The 26,234-nt window shown below is 40.4% G+C and overlaps 1 protein-coding gene across 2 annotated transcripts in view; it reads right to left on the reverse strand.

The window, feature by feature from the left end:
* LOC124791187 (DNA repair protein RAD51 homolog 1) overlaps positions 1-26,234 on the reverse strand; it is an 84,957-nt gene that overhangs the window by 6,784 nt on the left and 51,939 nt on the right. For both annotated transcript variants that reach the window (XM_047257840.1, XM_047257841.1), the window contains 2 exons: positions 18,770-18,899; positions 14,480-14,601 (listed from right to left, as the gene is read on the reverse strand). In XM_047257840.1, coding sequence (XP_047113796.1) covers positions 14,480-14,601; positions 18,770-18,899 — 252 coding nt within the window. The remainder of the gene's footprint in view (positions 1-14,479; positions 14,602-18,769; positions 18,900-26,234) is intronic.

Here is a 26,234-nt window from a genome sequence, read left to right on the forward strand (position 1 = left end):
TATTTTGCTTTACATTTTGGGCATTATATAGTGAGGTTATAAGCAGTTCTGGCACTTTCTGCTGATATATAATGCAGTGATAATATAAATTTCTGCTCACAAATTTCATATAAAGCCCTTCTACATGTGTTCTTGCTCTTGTTTTACAGCTGTTGTTCTCCTGCTTTGTGCCATACAAAATTTAATTTTAACAGCACTAGGTAATGAACATTTGTTTACTTGATGTTATGGTGATTACGGAGACTTTGAGCTACATGATGAACAGGAATGAAAGTAAAACAAGGGTAATGAAATGCAGTCAAACTGAATCAGACAATGCTGCGGGAATTAGATGTGGAAATGAGACACTAAAAGTAGCAGATGAGTTTTACTATTTGGGCACAAAAATAACTGATGATAGCTGAAGTAGGAGGACACAAAATGCAGACTGGTTATAGTTAGGAAACCATTTCTGAAAAAGATGGTTGGTTGTGGAAGGGGACGAGATCATTGGTCTCATAATCTAAGGAAACAGAAACCAAGGGAGGTACAACACAAACAGGACAGTCCAGTCAAGTGGAAGGAAAAATGGGGCAAGCAAAGAGGTAAAAGGAACATCAGGAAGACGAAAGAACAGAGAACAGTGAGAAAGGCACCAGAAACACTACGTGTATTGGAGCACCAGCACCACCACTGACCCTTCCCAATCCCCACACCATACTATGATCAAAACACAATAGGAACAAACATCAGGGGAAGAAGACCCAAGAAAAGGGGAAACAAAACAGCACAAAAGACCACACAAACCCCCAGAGGAAAATGGTGTGAGAACCAAGCCGGAGCAGAGACAAGACCAAGGCCTTAATAACCAAGGATGCCAACAATAACTGAGGCGCACCAATTCCAGAGGGAAATTCAAGGACTTATACCTGTGAGGACAAACCACTTTCACAAAGAAAACTGAGGACAAATGTAAAAAAAGCAAGGGTCATCTGCTAACTCCCAGGACAAGGAAGGTGGGAGAGCATATTCAGGGCAAAGGGCCAAAAGGCATGGGCACCACAACTGCAGGATGGCGGGTGCCTCATTTTGGAGTAAAAAACCATGGGTCAACCTAGTATGGCTAATACGAAGACGGTAGAGGATGATAAGATTCCTGCCAGGAGACGCAGAGGGAAGAACACCATGTGGTGGGAGTAGGTGGCCGTGGCCGTGGCCGTGGCCACAGCCACAGCCACAGCCACAGCCCCGCCCCGAAAGCCGCATCGGTAACGTGATAAAAGGTCTCGTGATTTGAGGACCCAACTGAGCTAACGAGCTACCATCCACTCAGGTTACTTGCACAGGACACTGGTCAGCCTTATGGGATGATAACTATCAAGGGATGACAGATTCTTCCCGAGCTTAATGACAGGAACCACAAAGCCGTCTCTCCAATAACAGGGGAAAATGCCTTGAAGAGATATTGCCGTTATGAAGGATTGAGGAGTTGAAGCAGTTGGTTATGGATGGAATCAGGAGCAGGGGCTGTATCATGGGAACAAGAGAGGGCCAGAAGATCTCAGCTTGCTGTTTCCGGAGGAGGAAGGTGTATGGACAGGAGGTTGGTGTTGATGCCATCGCAAAATGGGTTACAAGGTGTTCCGAATGGCTCATGGACCCGTACAAAGGCCACCTGGAAGGGCAAGGCCTGAAACAGAAGACTGCCGCTGACAATCTTGGGAGGGTGCAGAGTATAGCCCACACCCACGACAAAGGGACAGAAGAACCAATACACTCATTTGCTGTGTTTTATTAAGTAACAGGATTTGGTGCAAAGCCGTTTAAAGGTAATATACCATTGGAGAACAGGAGTCAATCACGATGTTGTAAGGCACCGACTATGATCATGGCCGTGCTCCACCACGGAACTGGATGGCGGCAAATGGGGCCCATTGAGCATGGAACAGCAATGCCAGCAGCATGAATTATCTTATCGGAGAGATTACAAATGACTTCACCAATAAAACCTGACAGAGTAGGTGTAAACAAGATCTGGGAGGTATATAGAGGCCAATCAGCATGACGGAAAGCTCAATGGGGTAACCTGGACATCAGGAGTGGGAAGAGAATGAGAATCAATGAGAGGTGATCACTGTCCCAAAAGTCATTGTGTGGCGACCAGTGGAAGGAAGGAAGGAAGAAGAGGACAGGAAGTGAGCAAAAAAATCAATGACAGAGAAAATGTCATATGTGGCACTAAAATGAGTAGGGGAACCATCATTAATTAGATACAGGTTGTGTTCCACAAGAAATTGGTCAATGAGATATCCTTGACTAGAAAAAAAGCACTGCCCCCTAAAGTGTGGTAGGCATAAAAATCCCCATGGAGTAGGAAGGTAAAGGGGAGTTGCTGAAGGAGGGCAGTTAGGGTAGTGGGTGTAGGAGGCCTATCAGGAGGGAGATAGAGACTGCAAAACGTGACCCCAAAGTCCAAGTGGCCCTGTATGGTAACTGCTTCCAATGTGATACATGAAGAGGGAGCGATGCATTAACTATGTCCATATGGACCAACGTGCAAATGCCACTGGATGCCCTCAAAGGGCTGACCTGGCTCCGAACGAAAGCATGGAACCCACAAAGAGTCGGTGAGTATCAGTGCAATGAGGCTCCCGGAGAATGACACAAGATGCTGAGTAAAATGAAATAAGGGATTGCAACTCCAGGAGGTGGCTTTAGTATTTACTGACAAGCATGCAATGGGGATCCAAATGGAAAGTGAATGGGCTGGAGCCAATCACGCCACCAGATCACCATCTGTCACCAATGAGGATGGAGTGGCAGCCGTAAAGAGGAGGTTAGACTCAGGTCGCAAGGAGGGAGATGGTGCCTCTTGGGGCACTGTGGGGTCTTGTCCTGTGACTCATGTTTCTTCTTTGTCTCTTTCATAGGTCGAGGAGAGCAGGGCATGGAGGGAGAGTAGGCTTCTGCAAGATCCAAAGCTGAAAGAGAGTGGACGACCTTGGGGTGCATGGATGCCACAGAGAGGAATCTTAGAGGGGATCCCCATCAGCAGTGGGCACTGAAGAAATGGGACACTTCTCCAGCCGAGGAGGGAATGCGGCACCCAGAGGGGAGAGCGTGAGAATCGCAGAGGAGGGGGAGAGGAGAGGGGGCAGAACTGAATAAGGAGGAGGGAGGAGAGGGAAAGGACATAAAAGAGGCAATGTTGGATGTCTTCAACACAGGGTGAAGTCAGTCATACTTCTGATGAACCTCAGTGTAAGATAAACGATCAATGGACTTATTTATACTCTTGGATCTTTCTTTCCTTCTTATAAACTGAGCACCACATGGGCGGCGGAACACAGGGGCTCCCCTCATGGAAAGGGTGTCCACATTCACCACATTGATGGTATGCCGTACAGTGGGAAGACATGTGCCCAAAACGAAAGCACCAAAAACACCTTATGGGTGGCAGGACATATGGCTTCACATCACACTGATAACACATAACCTTGACCTTCTCCAGGGGGGTCTCTCCTCAAAGGCCAGAATAAAGGCACCAGTTTCAGTGCGAATGTTTTTAAGACCTTTCTGATAACACTGATCAAAATGTACACCCTGTCTTTCCCAACTGGCCCAGAGTTTCTTATCAGTTTGAAGGATGAGATTCTTATGAAAAATGACTCCCTGAACTGTATTCAAAGACTGGTGAGGAGTATTGGTCACTGGGGCACTGCCAAGATGGTCACAAGCACGAAGGGCTGCAGAAGATGTTTTGATCAATAGCAAACCCAACTGTATCTTACTGAGACACTCCACTTCGCCAAACTTGTCTTTGATATTTTCCATAAAAATAACAGCTTAGTGGTGGTGAACGTGTCTCCATTAGTCCTAGTGCAGACCAGGTATCAGGGAAAGTGTTTCACCCCAAGCTGGCAGGCCTGGCCCTCCTCCAGTCATGTAGCCTGGGAAGGGAAGGCTGCAGAGTCATAAAAGCAGCATTAAATGAGCCATTACCAACCAAAGAGATGGCCACAGAAGAATGGACAACTTTTTGGAGCTTGGTATATTTTATATGCAAAGCATCCACCCTTATACCACCCACTCCAATCACGGGCTCTCCCCACGAGCGTCATCTAGCCACAGCAGGGGCCATCTGGAACAGTGGCCATTGCTGAGGGTTCCGATGACCCAGAATAACAAGCAACCACTGATTGGCACACACGAGAATGCAACGGTTCAGGTACCAGAAGTTTGACTCCTGTGTTGTCAGGGGGCTCAGCCAGATGGGTAGATAACAGCCCCATCACATGGACTGGCTAGTGACCTAGTAGGGCAGAGAAGGCCTATGGTGGGAAAAGAGAGATGGGAGGGAGAAAGGGAGATATATCTATACCATAGATGCTAGGGAGGGAGTTCTTCCCCTAAAAGGCTTACACCATGGAGAGAAAATTTAGAAGTGGTGGTCAAACCCCAAATGTGGACCAAATATGCCAAAAAGGATGGATGAAAAGGGAAACAAAAACTGAAAGGAATACAAGAAACCAGGTGAATAGCCAGGCTGACATCATTTTAAAACACTGCGAGAGGGGAAGGAGGGGCAGAGGATAAGAAGCGAGGACAAGGAGGGAGGGGCACAGGAAAGGAAATGCATGCACAGAAAGGAGAATGGACCACAATAGCTTGGGGCCCCATATGTGCCACGCATTAACTCGTGAAAAAACTGTGTGCCACCTGGGGGGGGGGGGGGGGGCGGGTCTGAAAAGAAGAATTTGCTAACATCAAATATAAATTTAGGTGCTAGGAAGGCTTTTCTGAACCTACCTGAAATGTAGCCTTGTACTGAAGTGAAACATGGACAATAAGCAGTTCAGACAAGATGAGAATACAAGCTTTTGAAATGTTATGCTACAGAAGATTGCTGAAGATTATATGGGTAGATAACATAACTATGAGAGGGTACTGAATGAAATTGGGAGAAAAGAAATTCATGGCACAACTTGACTACAGTAATGCGTTGGTTGATAGGACATATTCTGAGCCGTATTCCGGAATTGGAGATTAATGTGAGGCATAGAAACTGTAGAGACAGACCAAGGGATGAATACAGTAAGGAAGTTCATATGTTACAGCAATTATTATGAGATGGAGAGGCTTGTACAGGATACATTAACATGGAGGAGCCACTTCATACTAGACTTCAGGCCACAGACGAAGACGATGACAACAACAGCTTTGCCTTACAACGAGGGTACAGTGTTGCTCTCTGCTAGAGAATATTGCAAATTATCACATAACAATTGCTACTCACCTTATAGAGGAGACGGTGAGTTGCAGACATGTGAAACAAAAAGATTGCTATACATTTTACCTTTTGGCCAAAAGATAATCTTCTGAAGTAGAAAACACACACACGTTCACAGGTCCATGACTTACACATACCAGGTGTACTGGTATGAAATGAGTGTTTTTTTGTGAAAATGAAACACTAATTTTGAATTGAAAAGTAAAAACGTTTTATTCAAAGTACTGGCCATTGCTTTCTATACATTTTGACAACCTTTCTGGCAATTTGTGGACACCATGCCAATAGAAATGGTCGTCTTTTGAAGCAAACCAATCAGATACCAAATTTTTGAATTCTTTGTAGGAATCCAAGTATTCCTCAGCCAATGCGTGTCCCATTGATGAAAACACATGGTAGTCGGAAGGGGGCCAAGTCTGGTGAATATGGCAAGTGGGATAGCAGCTCCCAGCCAAGTGTTTTGATTGTATCCTGAACCAGTTTTGCTTTGTGTGCAGGTGCATTGTCATGTAAAAAAATTACTTTGCCATGTCTTCTGGCCCATTCTGGTCTTTTTTCGACCAATGAATAGTTCAAATTGATCATTTGTTGTCTGTAGCGATTAGTATTCACAGTTTCACCAGGTTTCAGAAGCTAAACACAGAGCTTTGTCTTCTTGCCGAATCGATCTGGTTTTGCAGTCGATGTTGATGGTTGTCCCGGATTAACCCATGATTTTTCCTATTTAGGATTCTTAAAATAAATCCATTTTTCATCGCCAGTAACAATTCAATGCAAAATTGATTTTCTTTCATGTCTTTGAAGCAAAATTTGACACATGGTTATACGGTTTTCCATCTGTCTTTCATTCAATTAATGTGGCACCCATTTTCCACACTTTTGGATCTTTCCCATAACTTTCCGAAGGCCGGAAATTGTTTGTTGTGCAACATTTAGCATTGCTGCCATTTGCTTCTGACTCAAAGTATCATCTTCATCCAATATTGCTTGCAATTCGGCGTCTTCGAACTTTTTTGGTGGTCTTCCACGTTCTTCATTTCTTACATCAAAATCATTATTTCTGAGCTGTTGAAACCATCTTTTGCATGTTGCTTCTGATAGAGCATGATTACCATAAGCATTCGATGCGACTCTGCAGCACTTTTTTTCAAATGAAAACAGAAAATTAATGCTTTCTGCAAATCATCACTTTCTGGTACAAAATTCGACATTGTTAACACGATGAAAACATGATGTTGTTTGTTCCATGACTTGATGTATGCTAAATATCTTTGACAGATGTCATACCAACCAAACAAAAAAAAAAATTTGGGCTCGTTCACAACAAATGTTCTTTATTGACACATTTGTATCTTAACGCTCATTTCATACCGGTACACCTGGTACACGATCACGATCTCTTGCCACTGTGGATGCAGAGACAGTGGTCATGTATGTGTGAGTTGTACTTGTGTAAATGTATGTTGTTTTCTATTTCTGGAGTAGGTCTTTTGGCCACAAGCTAAAATATATATCAGTCTTTTTATGTGCCTAACTGTTACTCAGTGTCTCCTCCTTATGGTGAGAAGCTATTCATTATTTTCATATTGCTATGAAAAGGAAAGTTGCCACTCACCATATAGCGAAGATGATGAGACACTTATAGGCACAACAAAAAGACTGTCACAAATAAAGCTTTCAGCCAGAAAGGCAGTCGTTAAAAATAGACAATGGTCACACACTCACGCAAATGCAACTCACACACACGATTGCAGTCTCGGCCAACTGAAGCCACACTGCAAGCAGCAGCACCAGTGCATGTTGGGAGTGGTGCCCGGGTGGTAGTAGCGAGGCTAGGGTGGGGAGGGGGAGGGATCATAAGGGAGGGGTAGTGGACAGTGCAGTGCTGCTGGGGAGCATGCAGGGACGAGGTGAAGAGAAGGAGGGCAGCTATGTACAGTCGGGAGGAAGATGGAGGGCAGGGGAGAGGTGGGGGGGGAGAGGGGGTGATGAGGGGAGGGGTAGCAGAAAAAGAGAAGACTGAGTGTGATGGTCGAATGAGGGCTGTGTAGTGCTGGAATAGGAACAGAGAAGGGGCTGAATGGGTGAGGACAATGACGTAACGAAGGTTGAGGCCAGGAGGGTTATGGGAACACTGTTCCCATCTGAGCAATTGAGGAAAGTTGCTGTTGGTGGGAAGAATCCATATAGCACAGGCTGCAAAGCAGTCATTGAAATGAAGGATGTCATGTTTGGCAGCATGCCCGGCAACAGGGTGGTCCACTTATTTCTTGGCCACAGTTTGTCAGTGACCATTCACACAGACAAGCAACTTGTTGGTTGTCATGCCCACATAGAATGCAGCACAGTGGTTGCAGCTTAGCTTGTAGATCATATGACTAGTTTCGCAGGTAGCCCTGCCATTGATGGGATAGGCGATGTTTGTGACCGGACTGGAGTAGGTGGTGGTAGTGGTGGAAGAATGTCTGGGACAGGCCTCGCATCTAGGTCTATTACATGAGTATGAGCCATGAGGTAAGGGGTTGGGAGCAGGGCTCGTGTGAGGATGGACGAATATATTGTGTAGGTTCAGTGGACAGCACAATATCACTGTGGGAGCGGTGGTAAGGATAGTGGGCAGGACATTTCTGATTTCAGGGTACGACAAGAGGTAGTCGAAACCCTGGTGGAGAATGGCATTGAATTCATTTATATTAAAAAAGAAATCATTGAAGATGCAAAAATTCATAAAGAGAAATGTTTTGAGAATTGATGTACAGTGTCTCAATACAGTTTGCCGGAAGCAATAGTTTTGGACATCAGCAAAAAATTTAAAACATTTAACAATTGAAGAAGTCTGTATTACGCCTTGGGAACCACAGTGAGACCCAAAAAAGGCTTGGGAACCTGCTAGATATTCGCTTTCCGACTTGGGAACCTGCTAGACACCCACTTTCAGATTTGGGAACCTGCAGTAAAGAAACCTACCCGTGGCTGACCATGCATGGCTATCGGGCTTGGCCCCTTGGTGATGGGATTACCAGTCTTGAGATTGGTAGTGGCATAGCCACCATGGACCAACGCAAGGATTTTCCGAATTACCAAAAATGTCAATAGTTTAGGCGAATTTTTTGCACCTTACCCAATGAGACACCAAAATGAAAATAAGTTTTCTAATAGAATGAAATGTGCTCTGCTGAATGGTGTAAATGAATGTAATGTGGTAGGTGTCCATTTTGAGATACATGACTTTGAACACGGGTATATTTTGATACATTCATGTTTTTTAGCAAATTTACAGGATGATAGGACAGTAATTAAACATACAAAACAGGCCAAAATTTGTCATATACTAAACACCCAGACAGACAGTAGTTTGGCAAAAAACCAGGCCCATAGCGCACTTCCTCCACTACTTATGCCTCATTAAACTATGGGGCAAATTTCTCGCAACATGATTTGTTGCCCACTTTGAACTGAGATTATTCCGAATGCATTGCTTTCTGAACTCTACTTGCAACATTTGTGTGTAGAGCACACAAAGTTGTACCACTATACCCAGAGGCAAGAGTCTAGCTCTTTTACATTAGGAACAGTGGATTGCCAAACTTGACGATTTCTTCACGACTTTTCGGTCTCTGTAAAAGTGGTCTTCACGAAAATGGCTCTAGCACATGAACCAAGATACAGGTGAGCCTGAAACTTTGCAAAAGTTCATGTAGGGCCCTCAGGTATATCCTGTACAAATTTCATCAAAATTGAAGATGGTCGAGCTGGGATCATCTTCTAAACTGGGACACTTGACAAGGAATGACCCAAAAGTTTCTTCATCAATAGAAATGAATATTTGTTGGCAGGATTAGCCAGATTCATTCAAGTTAAAAGCTGCTTCAGTGGGTATCCTTTTTCAGTCACAATTTGATTCTATTTAATTTTATATTCTTCTGCTGGGATTTCATCTGACACAGTTGCATCATATTGCTGTTTTAAATCATGAAAGCATAACTGAAGTTTGAAGTCCTCAATACAACTTGAAGTCATAGAGAGATTTATCTTTAATTTCAGCTCCTGAATGAAGGACTGTTTCCTCAACCATCAACTGAAGCTTACTCTCATTAAGTTGTCTACTGTGCACTCCAGCAAATTCACCAAGTCCCTTAACATGCTAAATGTCAGTGATATTCTCACCTTTCTCGCAGTATATCAAAATTTCTTCTTCTTTTTTAATGAACTTCATTTTCATTTTCATACTCACTATTTCTCCTTGAAATATCCACATTCTATTACCCTCCATTCTGAAAATATATTTTGCACACAGGTTCCTGAGATGATGATGTTGTTGTTGTGGTCTTCAGTCCAGAGACTGGTTTGATGCAGCTCTCCATGCTACTCTATCCTGTGCAGGTTTCTTCATTTCCAAGTACCTACTGCAACCTACATCCTTCTGAATCTGTTTAGTGTATTCATCTCTTGGTCTCCCTCTATGATTTTTACCCTCCACGCTGCCCTCCAATACTAAATTGGTGATCCCTTGATGCCTCAGAATATGCCCTACCAACCGATCCCTTCTTCTAGTCAAGTTGTGCCACAAATTTCTCTTCTCTCCAATTCTATTCAATACCTCCTTATTAGTTAGGTGATCTAACCATCTAATCTTCAGCATTCTTTTGTAACATCACATTTCGAAAGCTTCTATTCTCTTCTTGTCTAAACTATTTATCATCCACGTTTCACTTCCATACATGGTTACACTCCATACAAATACTTTCAGAAACGACTACCTGACACTTAAATCTGTACTCGATGTTAACAAATTTCTCTTCTTCAGAAACGCTTTCCTTGCCATTGCCAGTCTACATTTTATATCCTCTCTACTTCGACCATCATCATTTAACCATACAGTAAAGCTGCATGCCCTCGGGAAAAATTACGGCTGTAGTTTCCCCTTGCTTTCAGCCGTTTGCAGTACCAGCACAGCAAGGCCGTTTTGGTTAGTGTTACAAGGCCAGATCAGCCAATCATCCGGACTGTCGCCCCTGCAACTACTGAAAAGGCTGTTGCCCCTCTTCAGGAACCACATGTTTGTCTGGCCTCTCAATAGATACCCCTCCTGAGATATGAAAAACTGGGCAAATGTACATGTCGTTTGTGCTCACGGTAACTAATGACACAACTACTGTACTAAGCATGCACTTTAAGGGGAGACAGTGGTAGAAATAATGAAAAATTTACAAATTTTTTATTTGCTTGACAGTAAATATAATTAAGAATATTATCAAAATTTTTTCCTTGAAATTTGAACTATAAATGGCATAAAAAAATTAAAACCCTAAGCAGAGTAATGCGCCAAGCCCGCTTTTCAATGTATCAAATGGAGGAAAAATTTTATTGCAGAATTTAGCATGTGAACTTAGAAAATATAGCTTTAGAATGCTGTGGTTTTTTTAATACATAACAGCAGTGTTGTAAAGAAGGCTGTGGAGCCATTTTCTGGTTCAATCAGTGTGGTATAGAAGGCTGTGGAGTGTTGTTAACAAGTTTTGTGCTGTTCAGTGGAATTCGAGTGACGCTTGATTTATTGTGCCATTCTTTGTGCAAGGTTGAATCTGTTGATCCTTTTTACAGCACCTAGGCCTGGTAAAGTATTTAAAAAATATAGTAAGTCCCATATTTCCAATATAAGGTGAAAAACTGACATTGAGGTTAGGGTTGGGCCTGCAGATGCAAACATTAGCTTGTCTTCAAGTGCATCTAAAATAAAACTTGGGACAGGGATTGTGTCAGAAGAAACAAATCATGACAGAAATACAGGTTTCAGAATTGTGGATCTGGAAATGGTGGCAGAAGCACTTAGAAAAGCCTGCAAGTGCTCTGTTTGTGGAGGAAATGTGGATTTGGTTGATGATGGAAAGAGAGAAGGTTTCGTTTGCACATTGCACATTTTGTGTCAAAACTGTGATGCTGACAGACCATTCAAGGCATCAAAGGTCAGTAATAGAATCTATGAAGCCAATATGAGATTTGCTTATGGACTAAAATGTATAGGGATTGGAAGAGATGGTGGAAACCTGTTATGTGGTATTATGAACATGGCTGGTCCTCCCCTAAAATTTCCTGCGATGAATACTGCTCTCCTCAAGGCAATTGCAGAAGTAAGTGAAGAGAGCATGAAAATGGGAGTCCTGGGGGCAATTCAAGAAAATTGTGAAGCAACTAATAGCAACGATATAGCAGTTTCCTGTGACAGTTCCTGGATGAAGAGGGGGCAATACTTCACTGCATGGAGTTTCAACAATCATTAGTGTTGACACTGGGAAAGTATTAGACTTAGAGGTGATGTCTAAATATTGTTCTGCATGTTCCTTGCACAAGAAATATATTGATGCAGGTAAAGAAACAGAATGGCAAGAAGCCCATATAGCTGTTTGTAGCAGAAATTATGCAGGCACCAGTGGTGGGATGGAAGCTGCAGGCATGAAATTCGTTTTCCATAGATCTTTGCAAAAGTATGGAGTAAAATACGTACAGTATTTAGGAGATGGAGACTTGAATGCTTTCAAGAATGTAGTTGAAAGTCAGCCCTATGGAAAAGATTGCACTGTTGAGAAACTGGAGTGCTTAGGCCATATTCAGAAGAGGATGGGTGGATGACTCCAACTACTTGTTGCATACAATAAAGGCAAGCTACTAGAGGATGGGAAGTCACTGGGAGGTAAAAACAGACTAAAAAAGAGGAGACCTGACAGCCTACAAGTCTATTATGGTGCTGCAATTAGAAGTAACCTCACAAGCTTGGACAGTATGAGGAAAGCAGTATGGGCCATTTGGTTTCATTACTTGTCGACAGACACTACACCTCAACATGGCCTCTGTTCTAATGAATGGTGCCAATTTTTGAAAAGTAAGGAAAGTGGGGAAGCTTATACCCACAAAAATAACCTTCCTTATGAGGTTTCAATGGCCATTACACCAACATTTAGAGCACTGGCTTCACCAGAACTGCAAGAAAAATGTCTGCATGGAAAAACACAGAACCCAAATGAAAATTTCAGTGCTCTTATTTGGAAATGATGTCCAAAGACTGTGTTCATTTCCAATTTGGCGGAGAAGATCTCTGCTTTGGAAGCTGCAGTAGTGTTTAATGATGGGAATGTGGCAAGACTTCACATCCTCAGCAAGTTGGGCTTTACACCTGGAGTCTTCACTGAGCAGATACTGCTGATCACCGATAAGTAAAGAATCGTGACGACGGATACTTCAGTCCAGAACATACAAAAAATTGCTAAGCAAAGTAGCAGAGAAGCTAAAAGAGCTGTAGAGGATGAAGAGGAAGAAATGGAATATGGATAAGGGGCAGTTTTAGCTACGGTATGATAGATTTTTTTAACATTTCATTCAAACTTTAAAATGATTTTTCTGCAACTTAAGGTTTTCTGCTTTCAGGAACACATATATCAGAAACAATTGGAAGGATTGCAATGAAATTTGGCACACCTATTCTTTTACTTTGAAGCAATATTTAAGAGGAACAAAATTTTAATCTAGATATTATACACAGTTTTGTGGTTGATAATATATTGAAAAGTATGCTTGTAAAAATGTTCGAATCCAAAATATCACAGAAAATAATAGCATTAATTTACCAAAAAGTTACTGCACTTAATTGTACACCTATTAGTGTAGATTATTTTACCATTAAAAAAATTTGCCTCGAAATATGAGAAAGTGTACCTTAAAATAATAATGCAATAAAAAATTCAAAATTATATCACTGCATTAGATTGTTATTAAAAGTTCTGAATTTTTTTTTTAATCATATTCGATCTCTATACGTAAGTGTGCAAAATTTCTATGAGATTGAACAAAAAATGGCGAAGATATGGATTTACAAAAATATCAGTGCAAGACTGCCACTGTCTCCCCTTAAACCTGAACTGCATGTAATCAAAACTGCTGATAGTTAATGCACACATGTATGAAGTTTTTTGTTATGTAGCCATTATAGACCCTACCACGAGTTAACCAAATGTGAAGACAAATTTGTAGATTGAGGAGCAGTGTAGAACTTTTCTTTTTTCAGTGTAGAACTCTTCTTTTTTCCTCCAAAAGCACAGATGGGAATTGCATATTTATGAATACTCCATACATTATCACTTATTTCGTTTATTTGGTAATGGTATCCTGAACCACATACAGCATCTAAACTCTAGACCATTATTTACAAAATAATTTTTATCCATTCTATTAGTAATATACAAGCAATGTCTAGAAAGTAAGTTCCATTGGCCAATTAAAACAACAAAAAATGTTATGGAATAAAGTACTTCACTCCAACCTGAAATACAAATCATTAACTATGTTTGAACGTGTCACCTGGGTTAAGAGATCTGTCAACATGAGACACAAAATTGTTTGATCCAGTACCAAAGTTTGAAATTTCATACAATGACATGCAATTGGCAACAGCATGTTTACAGGTTTGTCATTCTGCACTCTCTTGCTAGCAAGGAAAACTTTCAGGTCCAATAAAAAAGAAAATCACACCAGGCAGTCATTTAAATGGTCATCACATTCAACATAGTAGTGAGATAACAACAGTTCTGCTCTTTTTGAATCATTGCTTTGTGCACTCTCTATTAATGACTGTGAGATCCAGAACATCATTTGTAAGGCCTTGTCAAACTTCTGTTCATCTGGCAGCATCCAGAAAATTGGTCTAAAATGCACATGGAGCCAACATGGTTATCTGTATGTTGGCCTTCATCATCTTTTATTCAACACAGACTGATTCACCTCTTAACACAATTTTTTCACACTGCATTCCACAGCATACATATTGTTCCATCCTTCAATGAACCACCTGACTCACACCCATGCCAAGAGCACTGTCTTTATAATTACACTTAGAACAATACAAACATACTGGTGATAGCACTAACAGATCCTATGCAGTCATCAGGATCTGTACAGCTTAATGCAATTCACAATGGATATAATGATCTTCTTGCATGTTATCACAACCCACAATTAAGTGTCTGCACTGTTGTCATCTCTCTCTAAGAGTTATGACCTTCTTGTGACTGCAGTGCAGTTGCACCTTAAATTGCGAATAAAACTTACTTTCTGATTATTCTTTTAATGTCAGACATAGTGTGACTTCAGCAACTTAATTTTCATTCAAAAATAATCTATTAAACCTTCCTGTAGTTAGGTAATCTGTTTACAACTTACCTAGTGGTTGAAGCATGAGCCATGATGTTGCCACCAATAGGCTTCTTTGGATCAGCAGCAAATAAAGCAGCACCGTCAACTTGTGCCACAACCTGATTGGTTATAACAACAGCAACCCCAAACTGTGTAATAAAACAACAAGGTAACAATAAGCTTGGATTTTATCCATGATGGGTACACATTCATGGTTTTATTAAATTTGAAATTTAGCTTTAAAGATAACAATAATAAATGGACAGCACAAATGTTAAATCTCTTATTAACATACTAATAACAACATGGCTATCAAAACCAACAGGAGACAGAAAGTGACAAAAGCACTGTTTTTATAAGTGTGACTTTTTCCAGCAGCAGATTTTCTGTCAGTGCTTTAGAGAACACATTTACAGCCAGATAATCAGATAATTTTCTAGTACTGTAGAAAAGAATTAGTGCTGCTTCTACAGTAGCTCCTGTGCTTAAACTCTTTCACTACGGGGAGTTTCACAGCATTTAAAGCAAGCTATCTCCCATATGCCAGTCCATTTGAGACTCAAGCTTTTTTATGTTTTTACTGGACTTGATTTCGGTGTTGCTTGATCGCAACATTACCAGTTAATCTTGCCAAACATTTGTCACTTACTGTAAACATAAAATATGGAGTTTGTACACTACACAACCTTGTTGTCACACTACTGCTAGAATCACAAGTCCATAATTCTGTGTAATACCACAGAGGCTGTTTCACACAAATTTCATGTAATTGCACTATATTATTTAAGGAAGAGGAGGAGGAGGAGGCGATTAGCGTTTAACGTCCCGTCGATAACGAGGTCATTAGAGGCGGAGCGCAAGCTCGGGTGTGGGAAGGATAGGGAAGTAAATCGGCCATGCCCTTTCAAAGGAACCATCCCGGCATTTGCCTGAAGCGATTTAGGGAAATCACGGAAAACCTAAATCAGGATGACCGGAGACGGGATTTAACCATTGTCCTCCCGAAGGCGAGTCCAGTGTGCTGAGCACCGCGCCACCTCGCTCGGTTTATTTAAGGAAGATCACTCCTTATTAAAAGTATGTGCTGGTACATTATACAAGCTAATCCTTGCATAGCTGAAAAAGTCACAAGATTAGAATGACAGTTAAAGAATTTACATCAACCACCTCACTGGATGAAGAAGATTTGATCTTGTCTGTTGCAGAGTTCATTTATCGATTTTGATGTACTTAGGGTCCTCTGGGTACTAAGTATTCATACCACAGCTGAGCTTGTAATATAAAGCTCATTAAATGCCGTCGGAGGAGAGAGGCTAAATTCCATTCAAAAGTGACAAGAACACATACAGCTACGTAACTGTATTGCCTTTCTTTGTGTATGCAGCTTACATTCTCTGAAGTACAGACTGACTATTATTTTCAGATTCACAACTGAAATGATTTCTACAATTGTGGGTGTAGTAAACTCAGTTATTACATTTCATCTCTGCACAAAGCATGACCATATTGAAGCTGCTCCCATCTCACAATTGCTATTAAAGGAAGTTCCATGGTGGATGTAGCTCTGGACTTTAAATCGAGAAACAAAGAACAAATTAGACAAGAAATACAACTTCAGCATTTTACAGAGTCCAGCAATAGGGGGGAGGATAAAGAGGCAGAGTTCTGATTTGAACTCTCACAGAACACTCTGTCGACAATTTTTCCACTATACATAATATCCTTCAGCCAAGAGGAAAACCACTGGATCAATGTAGGAAAATGAACTCTAACCCAAAAAAGCTAGAAAACCATGAGTTACCTTATTGATTTCAGGAACGTGTGTGTGTGTGTGTGTGGTGTGTGTGTGTGTGTGTTTGGGAGGGGGCAGTAGACCAAGGGATGCTGGAATCCTATGCTGTAAAAAACATGTGGTTACATACATCCAGAACATAAGCAATGAGTTTTGTCATCTAACTACCTTCTTCAAAAAGCACCACCCTAGTACTGCTGTTAAAAACACATGAAAACAGATCACAATGTGCCTGACGTATCATACCTTAGGTTCCTTCCTAAAGGGAAAAAAAAGAAACACCAATTGCAGAGGTTGAGTGACACAGGCTAAGAAACATCCTCTTATTATGAGAAGAGCAGGAGGCAAAGGTGAATGGAATCATTATAGGGAGAGTAAGATGTCATATATGGTACATTAATTAGAACTGAGCCAATTTCAGTTTGGAGATGACAGGCAGAGTGAGAAATAAAACTAAATTAAAAGACAAAGAGAAAATGAAAAGTGGAAAGAATAATGCATTGAAATGAAGATATTAGGAAGGACACACACACATAATGGTAGGTGACAGTGATAATTAAATAATAAAACGAGACAAGATTATAACAAATGCCAATATGTCAGATGAAGGGGATGGGATTACGCTAACCGTGATAAATACAGGAAGTTGGAGGGATGATAGAGCAAGTTACAATCTACAGAATTTAGTGAAATTAGTGCTTGGTGAGAGGACCCAACTGTCCCTTGTAATATAACAAGCATTCAAACCTCTTGTGACATCCTGTAGAGCAAGCTCTACAATGGGGGAATGGGACACCACCAAAGCAGGTAGTTCTTTTTCCACTCATGTATTCTGCCAGTTTGGTGTTCATCCCTATGTAACAGAACATGCAGTGAAAACATACGCTGACATACTTAAATTAAAATAACTTTGTGATTGATGATTTAACAAGTTAACTCATAGTGGGCAGATGTCAGCCAATCTCTCGGGCTCCACCTGATCGCTGTGTTGTCTGTTTTGAAGGTACTTGCAGTGGGTGTCTTGTCAGGAGAAGCAGGTTATACAATACGGAGGGTGGAGAGTAGCTGGCAATGCCATCCCCTGCTACAGACATCTGTTAATCAAAAAAATTATTTTATGCAAACTACAAGCGACATGAGTAGCCCTGCTTTAATGCTGTACAGTTTGCCAGTGATGAGTCTGGGCAGGCAGTAGTGGAAGTTACATAGAGCAGGTTTTACTGCAAGAATTATTGCAGGGGTAGGAATCCTGAACAAGAGAAAGTAATTTGAAAACGTCAAACAGTCGAAAAGGATCTTGCAATAATTACAGTCCAGGTGGCGTAAGAAGATCCCTGACAGCTTGCATCTCTGTTGCCAGCTTTTAGCTGCAAAGCTCAAATGGCTGCATGCGAAAACAACAGCCATTTCTAGAGCTGTGACAACCTGAGGCACTGTCACAGAGACATTTACAAAATCGTGTTACATGACTGGTTGTGGCAGGCACACGAAGCTGTCACATCTAGCCTACTGGAACTGTCAGGGATCAACTTAATGCTGACTCAACTGTAGGAATTCTCTGTGTGCTCACCTATTCTGCCAGTTTAGTGTTCATCCCTATATAACAGAACATGCAATGAAAAAATGTGCTGATATACTTAAATTAAAATAACTTTGTGATTGATAAGCTGGAAAGTGATAGTCAATGGTGTGCCGATATCACAGTTAGACACAAATGTCATCAAACTGTACAATATTCCTGTACTGCAATTTTTACGTCTCTAATTTATTATTTACTCTCTCGCCTCCCCTCTCACAATGTGTGCAATCCCCCTCCACCAACTTTATTTATTTATTTATTTACTTCTATTATTCTTTCCACTTTTCATTTTCTCTCTCCTTTTAACCCATCATTACTTCTAACTCTGTCCATTCTATGATCTCTGAACTGAAGTTTACACAGTGCTTATTAAATACTATTTCTGAATTGCCACACTGTTAAATTTTCCTTTGTGTCACAGGTTGTTCTTCCAATGACCACCCAGCCTTTTTCATCTAAATTCCTCAATATTTACTACTTCATCCCTCTCGAAGAAGCAACCTATTTTTCTAAATGCTAGAACTACTGCACTCTAATTTAGAACATTTTTATCAATTCTAGTGTGACCTGCACCCCATGAATGTAAGTTCTTGTCAACCTTGCTGTCAACTTTTAACCTATTTTTGGAGTTTTCTAGAATGGCAAAAGTCAATCTTTATTATTTCTTTCTTTTATCTATTAGTTCAAGATTTTAGAATTAAGTGTTTTGTCACAAATTTTACCTTCTGCACACATCTATTAAATTCTGTTTCATGTTTCTTCAATCTTCTAAAAATTTAACAAACCTACACTACCATTTATGAAAACTGCAACACAAAGAATCATATCTATGATAGAGCTTTAGACTACAGACAGGGGGCATTGTAATACAGAAATTTCAACAATGGTTACTTGCATTAAGAGCAAATCAACTGATTTCAGAGAAACGTGAAGATCAACTGCATACCTCATCAGCAAGCCGTAACAACATACGCAGGAAACGTGCTAGGTGCATTTGCCTTGCCGAGAGCTCTCCTCGTCCTGAGTAATCGGTACGATACAGGGCTGTGGCACTGTCCACAACCAAGAGTGCATACCTACAAAGAAAAAAACAAAGGAACATTTCTCACAACACACTAGTGACAATACAGTTTTACAAATAAACCTGTTTCACACACAAAAGACGAATGAAACAAATAAGTTCTGGTATGCTGCAGCAAAATCTTGCATATCTTTTGGAAAGACTGACCAGAAGCAAAGTGCTGGGACCCTCATCATTTTCATACGGAGTTGTAAATAATGGAATGAGTAAAGGTAACAACTCACTGTGTAGATGAGGCATTGAATCACTGATAAGTGCATATCTGCTGCCAACTAGCTGTCATCTACTCTTCCCCAAACCTCCCTCCTATTTGTTGCATACTTTCTCTCCTCTCCCCCATACTAAAAAGTATCAGATAGATTATATAATGGTAAGACAGAGATTTAGGAACCAGGTTTTAAATTGTAAGACATTTCCAGGGGCAGATATGGACTCTGACCACAATCTATTGGTTATGACCTGTAGATTAAAACTGAAGAAACTGCAAAAAGGTGGGAATTTAAGGAGATGGGACCTGGATAAACTGAAAGAACCAGAGATTGTACAGAGTTTCAGGGAGAGCATAAGGGAACAATTGACAGGAATTGGGGAAAGAAATACAGTAGAAGAAGAATGGGTAGCTTTGAGGGATGAAGTAGCGAAGGCAGCAGAGGATCAAGTAGGTAAAAAGACGAGGGCTAGTAGAAATCCTTGGGTAACAGAAGAAATATTGAATTTAATTGATGAAAGGAGAAAATATAAAAATGCAGTAAATGAAGCAGGCAAAAAGGAATACAAACGTCTCAAAAATGAGATCGACAGGAAGTGCAAAATGGCTAATCAGGGGTGGCTACAGGACAAATGTAAGGATGTAGAGGCTTACTGCACAAGGGGTAAGATAGATACTGCCTACAGGAAAATTAAAGAGACCTTTGGAGATAAGAGAACGACTTGTATGAATATCAAGAGCTCAGATGGAAACCCAGTTCTAAGCAAACAAGGGAAAGCAGAAAGGTGGAAGGAGTATATAGAGGATCTATACAAGGGCAATGTACTTGAGGACAATATTATGGAAATGGAAGAGGATGTAGATGAAGATGAAATGGGAGATATGATACTGCGTGAAGAGTTTGACAGTGCACTGAAAGACCTGAGTCGAAACAAGGCCCCCGGAGCAGACAACATTCCATTGGAACTACTGACGGCCTTGGGAGAGCCAGTCCTGACAAAACTCTACCATCTGGTGAGCAAGATGTATGAAACAGGCGAAAGACCCTCAGACTTCAAGAAGAATATAATAATTCCAATCCCAAAGAAAGCAGGTGTTGACAGATGTGAAAATTGCCGAACTATCAGTTTAATAAGTCACAGCTGCAAAATACTAACACGAATTCTTTACAGACGAATGGAAAAACTAGTAGAAGCCAACCTCGGGGAAGATCAGTTTGGATTCCGTAGAAACACTGGAACATGTGAGGCAATACTGACCTTACGACTTATCTTAGAAGAAAGATTAAGGAAAGGCAAACCTACATTTCTAGCATTTGTAGACTTAGAGAAAGCTTTTGACAATGTTGACTGGAATACTCTCTTTCAAATTCTAAAGGTGGCAAGGGTAAAATACAGGGAGCGAAAGGCTATTTACAATTTGTACAGAAACCAGATGGCAGTTATAAGAGTCGAGGGACATGAAAGGGAAGCAGTGGTTGGGAAGGGAGTAAGACAGGGTTGTAGCCTCTCCCCGATGTTGTTCAATCTGTATATTGAGCAAGCAGTAAAGGAAACAAAAGAAAAATTCGGAGTAGGTATTAAAATTCATGGAGAAGAAGTAAAAACTTTGAGGTTCGCCGATGACATTGTAATTCTGTCAGAGACAGCAAAGGACTTGGACGAGCAGTTGAACGGAATGGACAGTGTCTTGAAAGGAGGATATAAGATGAACATCAACAAAAGCAAAACAAGGATAATGGAATGTAGTCTAATTAAGTCGGGTGATGCTGAGGGAATTAGATTAGGAAATGAGACACTTAAAGTAGTAAAGCAGTTTTGCTATTTGGGGAGCAAAATAACTGATGATGGTCGAAGTAGAGAGGATATAAAATGTAGACTGGCAATGGCAAGGAAAGCGTTTCTGAAGAAGAGAAATTTGTTAACATCGAGTATAGATTTAAGTGTCAGGAAGTCATTTCTGAAAGTATTTGTATGGAGTGTAGCCATGTATGGAAGTGAAACATGGACGATAAATAGTTTGGACAAGAAGAGAATAGAAGCTTTCGAAATGTGGTGCTACAGAAGAATGCTGAAGATTAGATGGGTAGATCACATAACTAATGAGGAAGTATTGAACAGGATTGGGGAGAAGAGAAGTTTGTGGCACAACTTGACCAGAAGACGGGATCGGTTGGTAGGACATGTTCTGAGGCATCAAGGGATCACCAATTTAGTATTGGAGGGCAGCGTGGAGGGTAAAAATCGTAGAGGGAAACCAAGAGATGAATACACTAAGCAGATTCAGAAGGATGTAGGTTGCAGTAGGTACTGGGAGATGAAAAAGCTTGCACAGGATAGAGTAGCATGGAGAGCTGCATCAAACCAGTCTCAGGACTGAAGACCACAACAACAACCTGTATTCCACTATAGACTTTCCATCATAATAATAATACAGAAACTTCTTAGGAGTCTAAAGATGAATGTGCTGATGTTTATAATGACTTGACATGTACAGTATGATCCACCACCACAGCCATAGAGAAATATTAAGGTAAAATGATAGAATAATTTCAGAATGCAGCTCACAAGAATGAAAGGAAATGCACCAAGGGCCAAAGAAATAAGCAAGAGCTAAAGAAATAAGCACAAGCTAAAGAAGAGAACACTGAGGAAGCAGGTGCCTTAAAATCAGAAATTTGAGATTCCATACAACAAATCATGATCTGTCAGTTCACCTAGTATAGAAGAATATAGAAAAATAAGGAAGCAAAAACAGGTTAAAGCAGATCAGTCAACTGGCAAATCTGATAGAACTATGGCCTAGGAGATTCATTAATGGGACAAATCAGTAGTGCTAAGCAAGAAATGCACAGTATAAAGCCAAAATGAAACTGGGAGGGGGGGGGGGGGGGGGAGGAGTTAGGACTGAAAGGCACACACTACAATTTTCAGCGTGATAGTCATCATAGAAACATAAATAAGAAACACACACATTTGGAAAGCAAGGTGAGACTATCCTACTTGTTCTTATAGGTACAAGTCCTGATGTCAATATTATTTTTCCCCCTTTCTGATATATTTTTGTTAATAATACACATAAAAACTTTAATAAACATTCACAAAAACAATGGGTACAATAGTTACACAAAAAATCCAATTTCTTATTCAAGCAGGGATTCATAAAACTTTTATTACAAAGTAATACAACACATTTTGTACTGAAAGCAGGTTGGTTTTATTTGGGATTCCAGTACACCCTATTATTCGTAACTGTTTTGGCTAAAAAACCCTATTTTTCAATATAATCTCCATCAAATCCAACAGCCTTACGCCACATTACTGGTAGGATCTGTATGCTTGCACAGTACCGCTCTACTGGCTGATATTGGAAGCAATTATTATCCATACTGTACTCAAAGTCCAAGAACTTGATAATTACTGGTGACTCTAATGTTGATTTCCTAAATGAGAGCAATAGTAAAGCTGATTTAGTACATTTAATGGAGTCTTACAATCTGATGGCAATAGTATATTTCCCAACTAGGGTTACTATTAACAGTAAAAGTCTGATAGATAATATAATTATAGATAAGTCTAAATTCAATGAGATCACTGTACATCCAATCCTTGGCCTTTCTGATCATGGTGGTCAATTGCTTAGGCTCAATTACATCAGGGTGTGTAAGAGTTTTGAGCATTCTTGGAAACCTTTTAGGATAATAAATGAACAGGGCCTTAAAAAATTCAATGATAGCCTAAAAGAAATAGATTGGAGACCAGTTTATAGGGAAACAGATTTAAACAAAAAGTACAATTCATTTTTAAATGAATATATGTCTGTATTTGAGTCCATCTTTCCCAAAAATGTAGTTAGAAATAATCATATAGGCAATGCCAAGAAGTCTTGGATCACTACAGGGATAATAACATCTTGTAGAACAAAGAGGATGTTATACAGTTCTCTCAGGACTTGTAATGATCCAAAGAAATGACAGCACTACAAACTTTACCGTAGCATTCTCAAGAAGGTTATAAATAAATCTAAATGTGCATAAAACCAGAAATTGAAAGCTCAGAATATAAAATTAAAACTATAAGGAATGTAATAAAGAGGGAAACTGGCAGGACAACATAGAACATGTCTCAGGTAGAAATTAAAATAGGGGACAGTATCATAAAGAAACCTGAGTTGGTTTCAGAAATATTTAATAACCACTTTTTGAGAGCAGCAGAGAAGACAGGCTGTAATGGTTCTATGGAAGAATCATTGTCCCTCCTACAGAAAGCTATTAGCAACAGAATCCCACAGTTATCCTTACCTCCAGTTACTGTAAGCGAAGTCATAAGAGTAATTAGATCATTAAAAAATAAAAATTCTGCTGGTGTGGACAATATTTCTGGTAAAATACTGAAACACTGTTATAAATTTGTTAGTCCCGTCTTCTGCAACAAGAAGGGATTGTCCCTGACAGACTTAAGTTGGCTGTAGTGATTCCTCTCTTTAAAAAAAGGTGATAAAAGCATTGTTACAAACTATCGCCCAATATCCCTATTAACTACCTTCTCGAAAATTCTTGAAAAACTCATGCACAGAAGGATTGCTGACCATCTCAACTTCCACAGTATCTTAAGCAAAAATCAATTTGGTTTTCGTGCCGGTCTTTGTACTGAACAGGCAATATTCTCTTTCAGCAACCAAGTTTTGGAAGCCATTAACAAAAAAATGTCTCCAGTGGGTATTTTTTGTGATCTTACGAAAGCCTTTGACCGTGTAAACCACCAAATTCTTTGAAAAAGGCAGAATACTATGGTTTAGGTGGTACTGTTGGCTTGTGGCTACAATCATATCTACAGGATCGGAAGCAGACTGTAATGCTAAATGGCTCTTATGGAGAACCTGCCTCGTCTGAATGGGGCATGATAACGTGTGGTGTGCCTCAAGGCTCCGTATTGGGCCCACTGCTTTTCCTCATCTTTATTAACGATCTTCCTCTTTGTTCTGAGACAAACAGCAAATTTTCCGTTTGCTGATGATACCACAATTCTTATTGATGATCTGATTGATCACGATCTTGAACAAACTACAAATACTGTTTTTAATGACATCTTAAATTGATTCGCCTCAAATGGTCTCTCACTCAATGCAGATAAAACTCATTATATGAGGTTCCATACATCACAAAGTAATCTTGATGAAATTAACATAAAATGTAGAGATCAATCAATGCAGAAAGTTGAAGATACAAAATTCCTGGGTGCTTACATAGACAGCAAATAATTGGTCAGTTCACATTCTTCATCTATGTAAAAAACTTAGCTCGGCAACATTTGCATTACGGGTAATTTCTTCAGTGGCTGAAGTTAACACGTTTAAGGTTGCCTCCTTTGGCTACTTCCACTCATTGATGTCATATGCTACCATATTCTGGGGGTACCAACCAATTGCAAAAAAAGTTTTCACCATCCAGAAAAAAGCAATCAGAATAATGTGTGGGGTCCATCAAAGACACTCTTGCAGGCACTTGTTTCGGAAGATAGGTATCCTAACAACTGCCTCACAGTATATTTTTTCCTTGCTGACCTCCGTGTGCAAAAATTATTCTATCTACCAAGACAACAGTAAATTCCATGGCTATAACACCAGAAACAAAAACAATCTACATTTCAAAATGAAACGTCTCACTCTGGTACAAAAAGGAGTTTACTACTCCAGCATTAAGCTGTTCAATGCTCTACCACTACATATCAAATGTGTTCATACAGAACTGCCAAAATTTAAACAAGTTCTCAAAGATTGCCTGACAGAGAAATCTTTTTATACTGTGGATGTATATCTGAAAGAAAATGTATACCATCACTAAACTTATTGTGTCTAGAAGTAGTTCAATTGATTTTATTGTGCATTTGAGCATTAGCACACTTTTTGTAACAACAAATTGGCTGTACCTGTATTTACTCTTGTAGGCCTAATATCTGATTTAACTTTGTGCTCTTATCTTTAACCTTTATTTGAAACTCCTTTTTCTGTTAAATGGTTGTTATGTTATCTAGCTGACATTGTATCTATTACTGTATTTGTAGTATGTCTTACTTATAACTATGTACTTTTTGGCATTGAATAGCCCTTGTATTTATTGTAAGTTTAAATTGAAACCTGTACAATTTGACACGTTCCATATCCTTGTGATTGACTCGCTAACTGGATCTACGGAACATGAAATAAATAAATAAATGTCTTGCTTCATCAATGGCCCTCCCCACGTTCACATATTGCTTCCCGTAGGATGCATCCTTCATTGGGCCAAACTGGTGGAATTTGGAATGTGTGAGATCCAAGCTGTGGGGTGGATGAGGAAGAACAGTCCAATGAAGTTTGTGAGCTGCTCCTGGGTGCACAGACCCTTGTGAGGCCTTCCATTGTCATGGAAAAGGAGAAGTTAGTTTGCATCTTTGTGACAACAAACATGCTGAAGTTGCTTCTTCAATTTCCTGAGGGTACCACAATAAACTTCAGAGTTGATCATTGCACCACGAGGAAGCACATCAGACAGAATAACCCCTTCCAAGTCCCAGAAGAGTCGCCATGACTTTACCAGCTGAGGTTGCAGTTCTGAACTTTTTCTTCAAAGGAGAGGTGATGTGGTGCCACTCCATGGATTGCGGTTTTGTTTCTGCTTCAAAGTGGTGAACCAATGTTTCATCGCCTGTGATGATGTTCGACAAAAAATAACCACAATCAGCCTCATAATGCACAAGCAAGTCTGTACAGATGGTCCTTCATGGCTCCTTATGATCTACCGTTAGTTGTCAAGGAAGCCAGTGGGCACACATCTTTGAGCATCCCCGCTGGTGGATGAGTTTATCAGCCCTACCAACAGGGACGTCCTGTTGTGCAGCAAGGTGTTTGATTGTGATCTGTCAATCACCTTGAAGAAAGTGTCCGCTTGTTCGAACATTGCAGGAGTCAAAGCTGTGTGTGGCCAGCTGGCACGTGGGAAGATCAGACAGGTTTCTGTGACCTAGTTGTGATGATGACAGACGGCTCACCTAATGACTCACCATTCTTTTGTTCACTCCCATGTCTCTCCGTAGACATTGTGTAAACACTCATAAATACCTGCGATGCCCTGGTTTTCCACTG

Source organism: Schistocerca piceifrons, chromosome 1 (genome assembly GCF_021461385.2).
Source record: "Schistocerca piceifrons isolate TAMUIC-IGC-003096 chromosome 1, iqSchPice1.1, whole genome shotgun sequence".
In the NCBI taxonomy this organism is placed as follows: Eukaryota; Metazoa; Arthropoda; class Insecta; order Orthoptera; family Acrididae; genus Schistocerca; species Schistocerca piceifrons.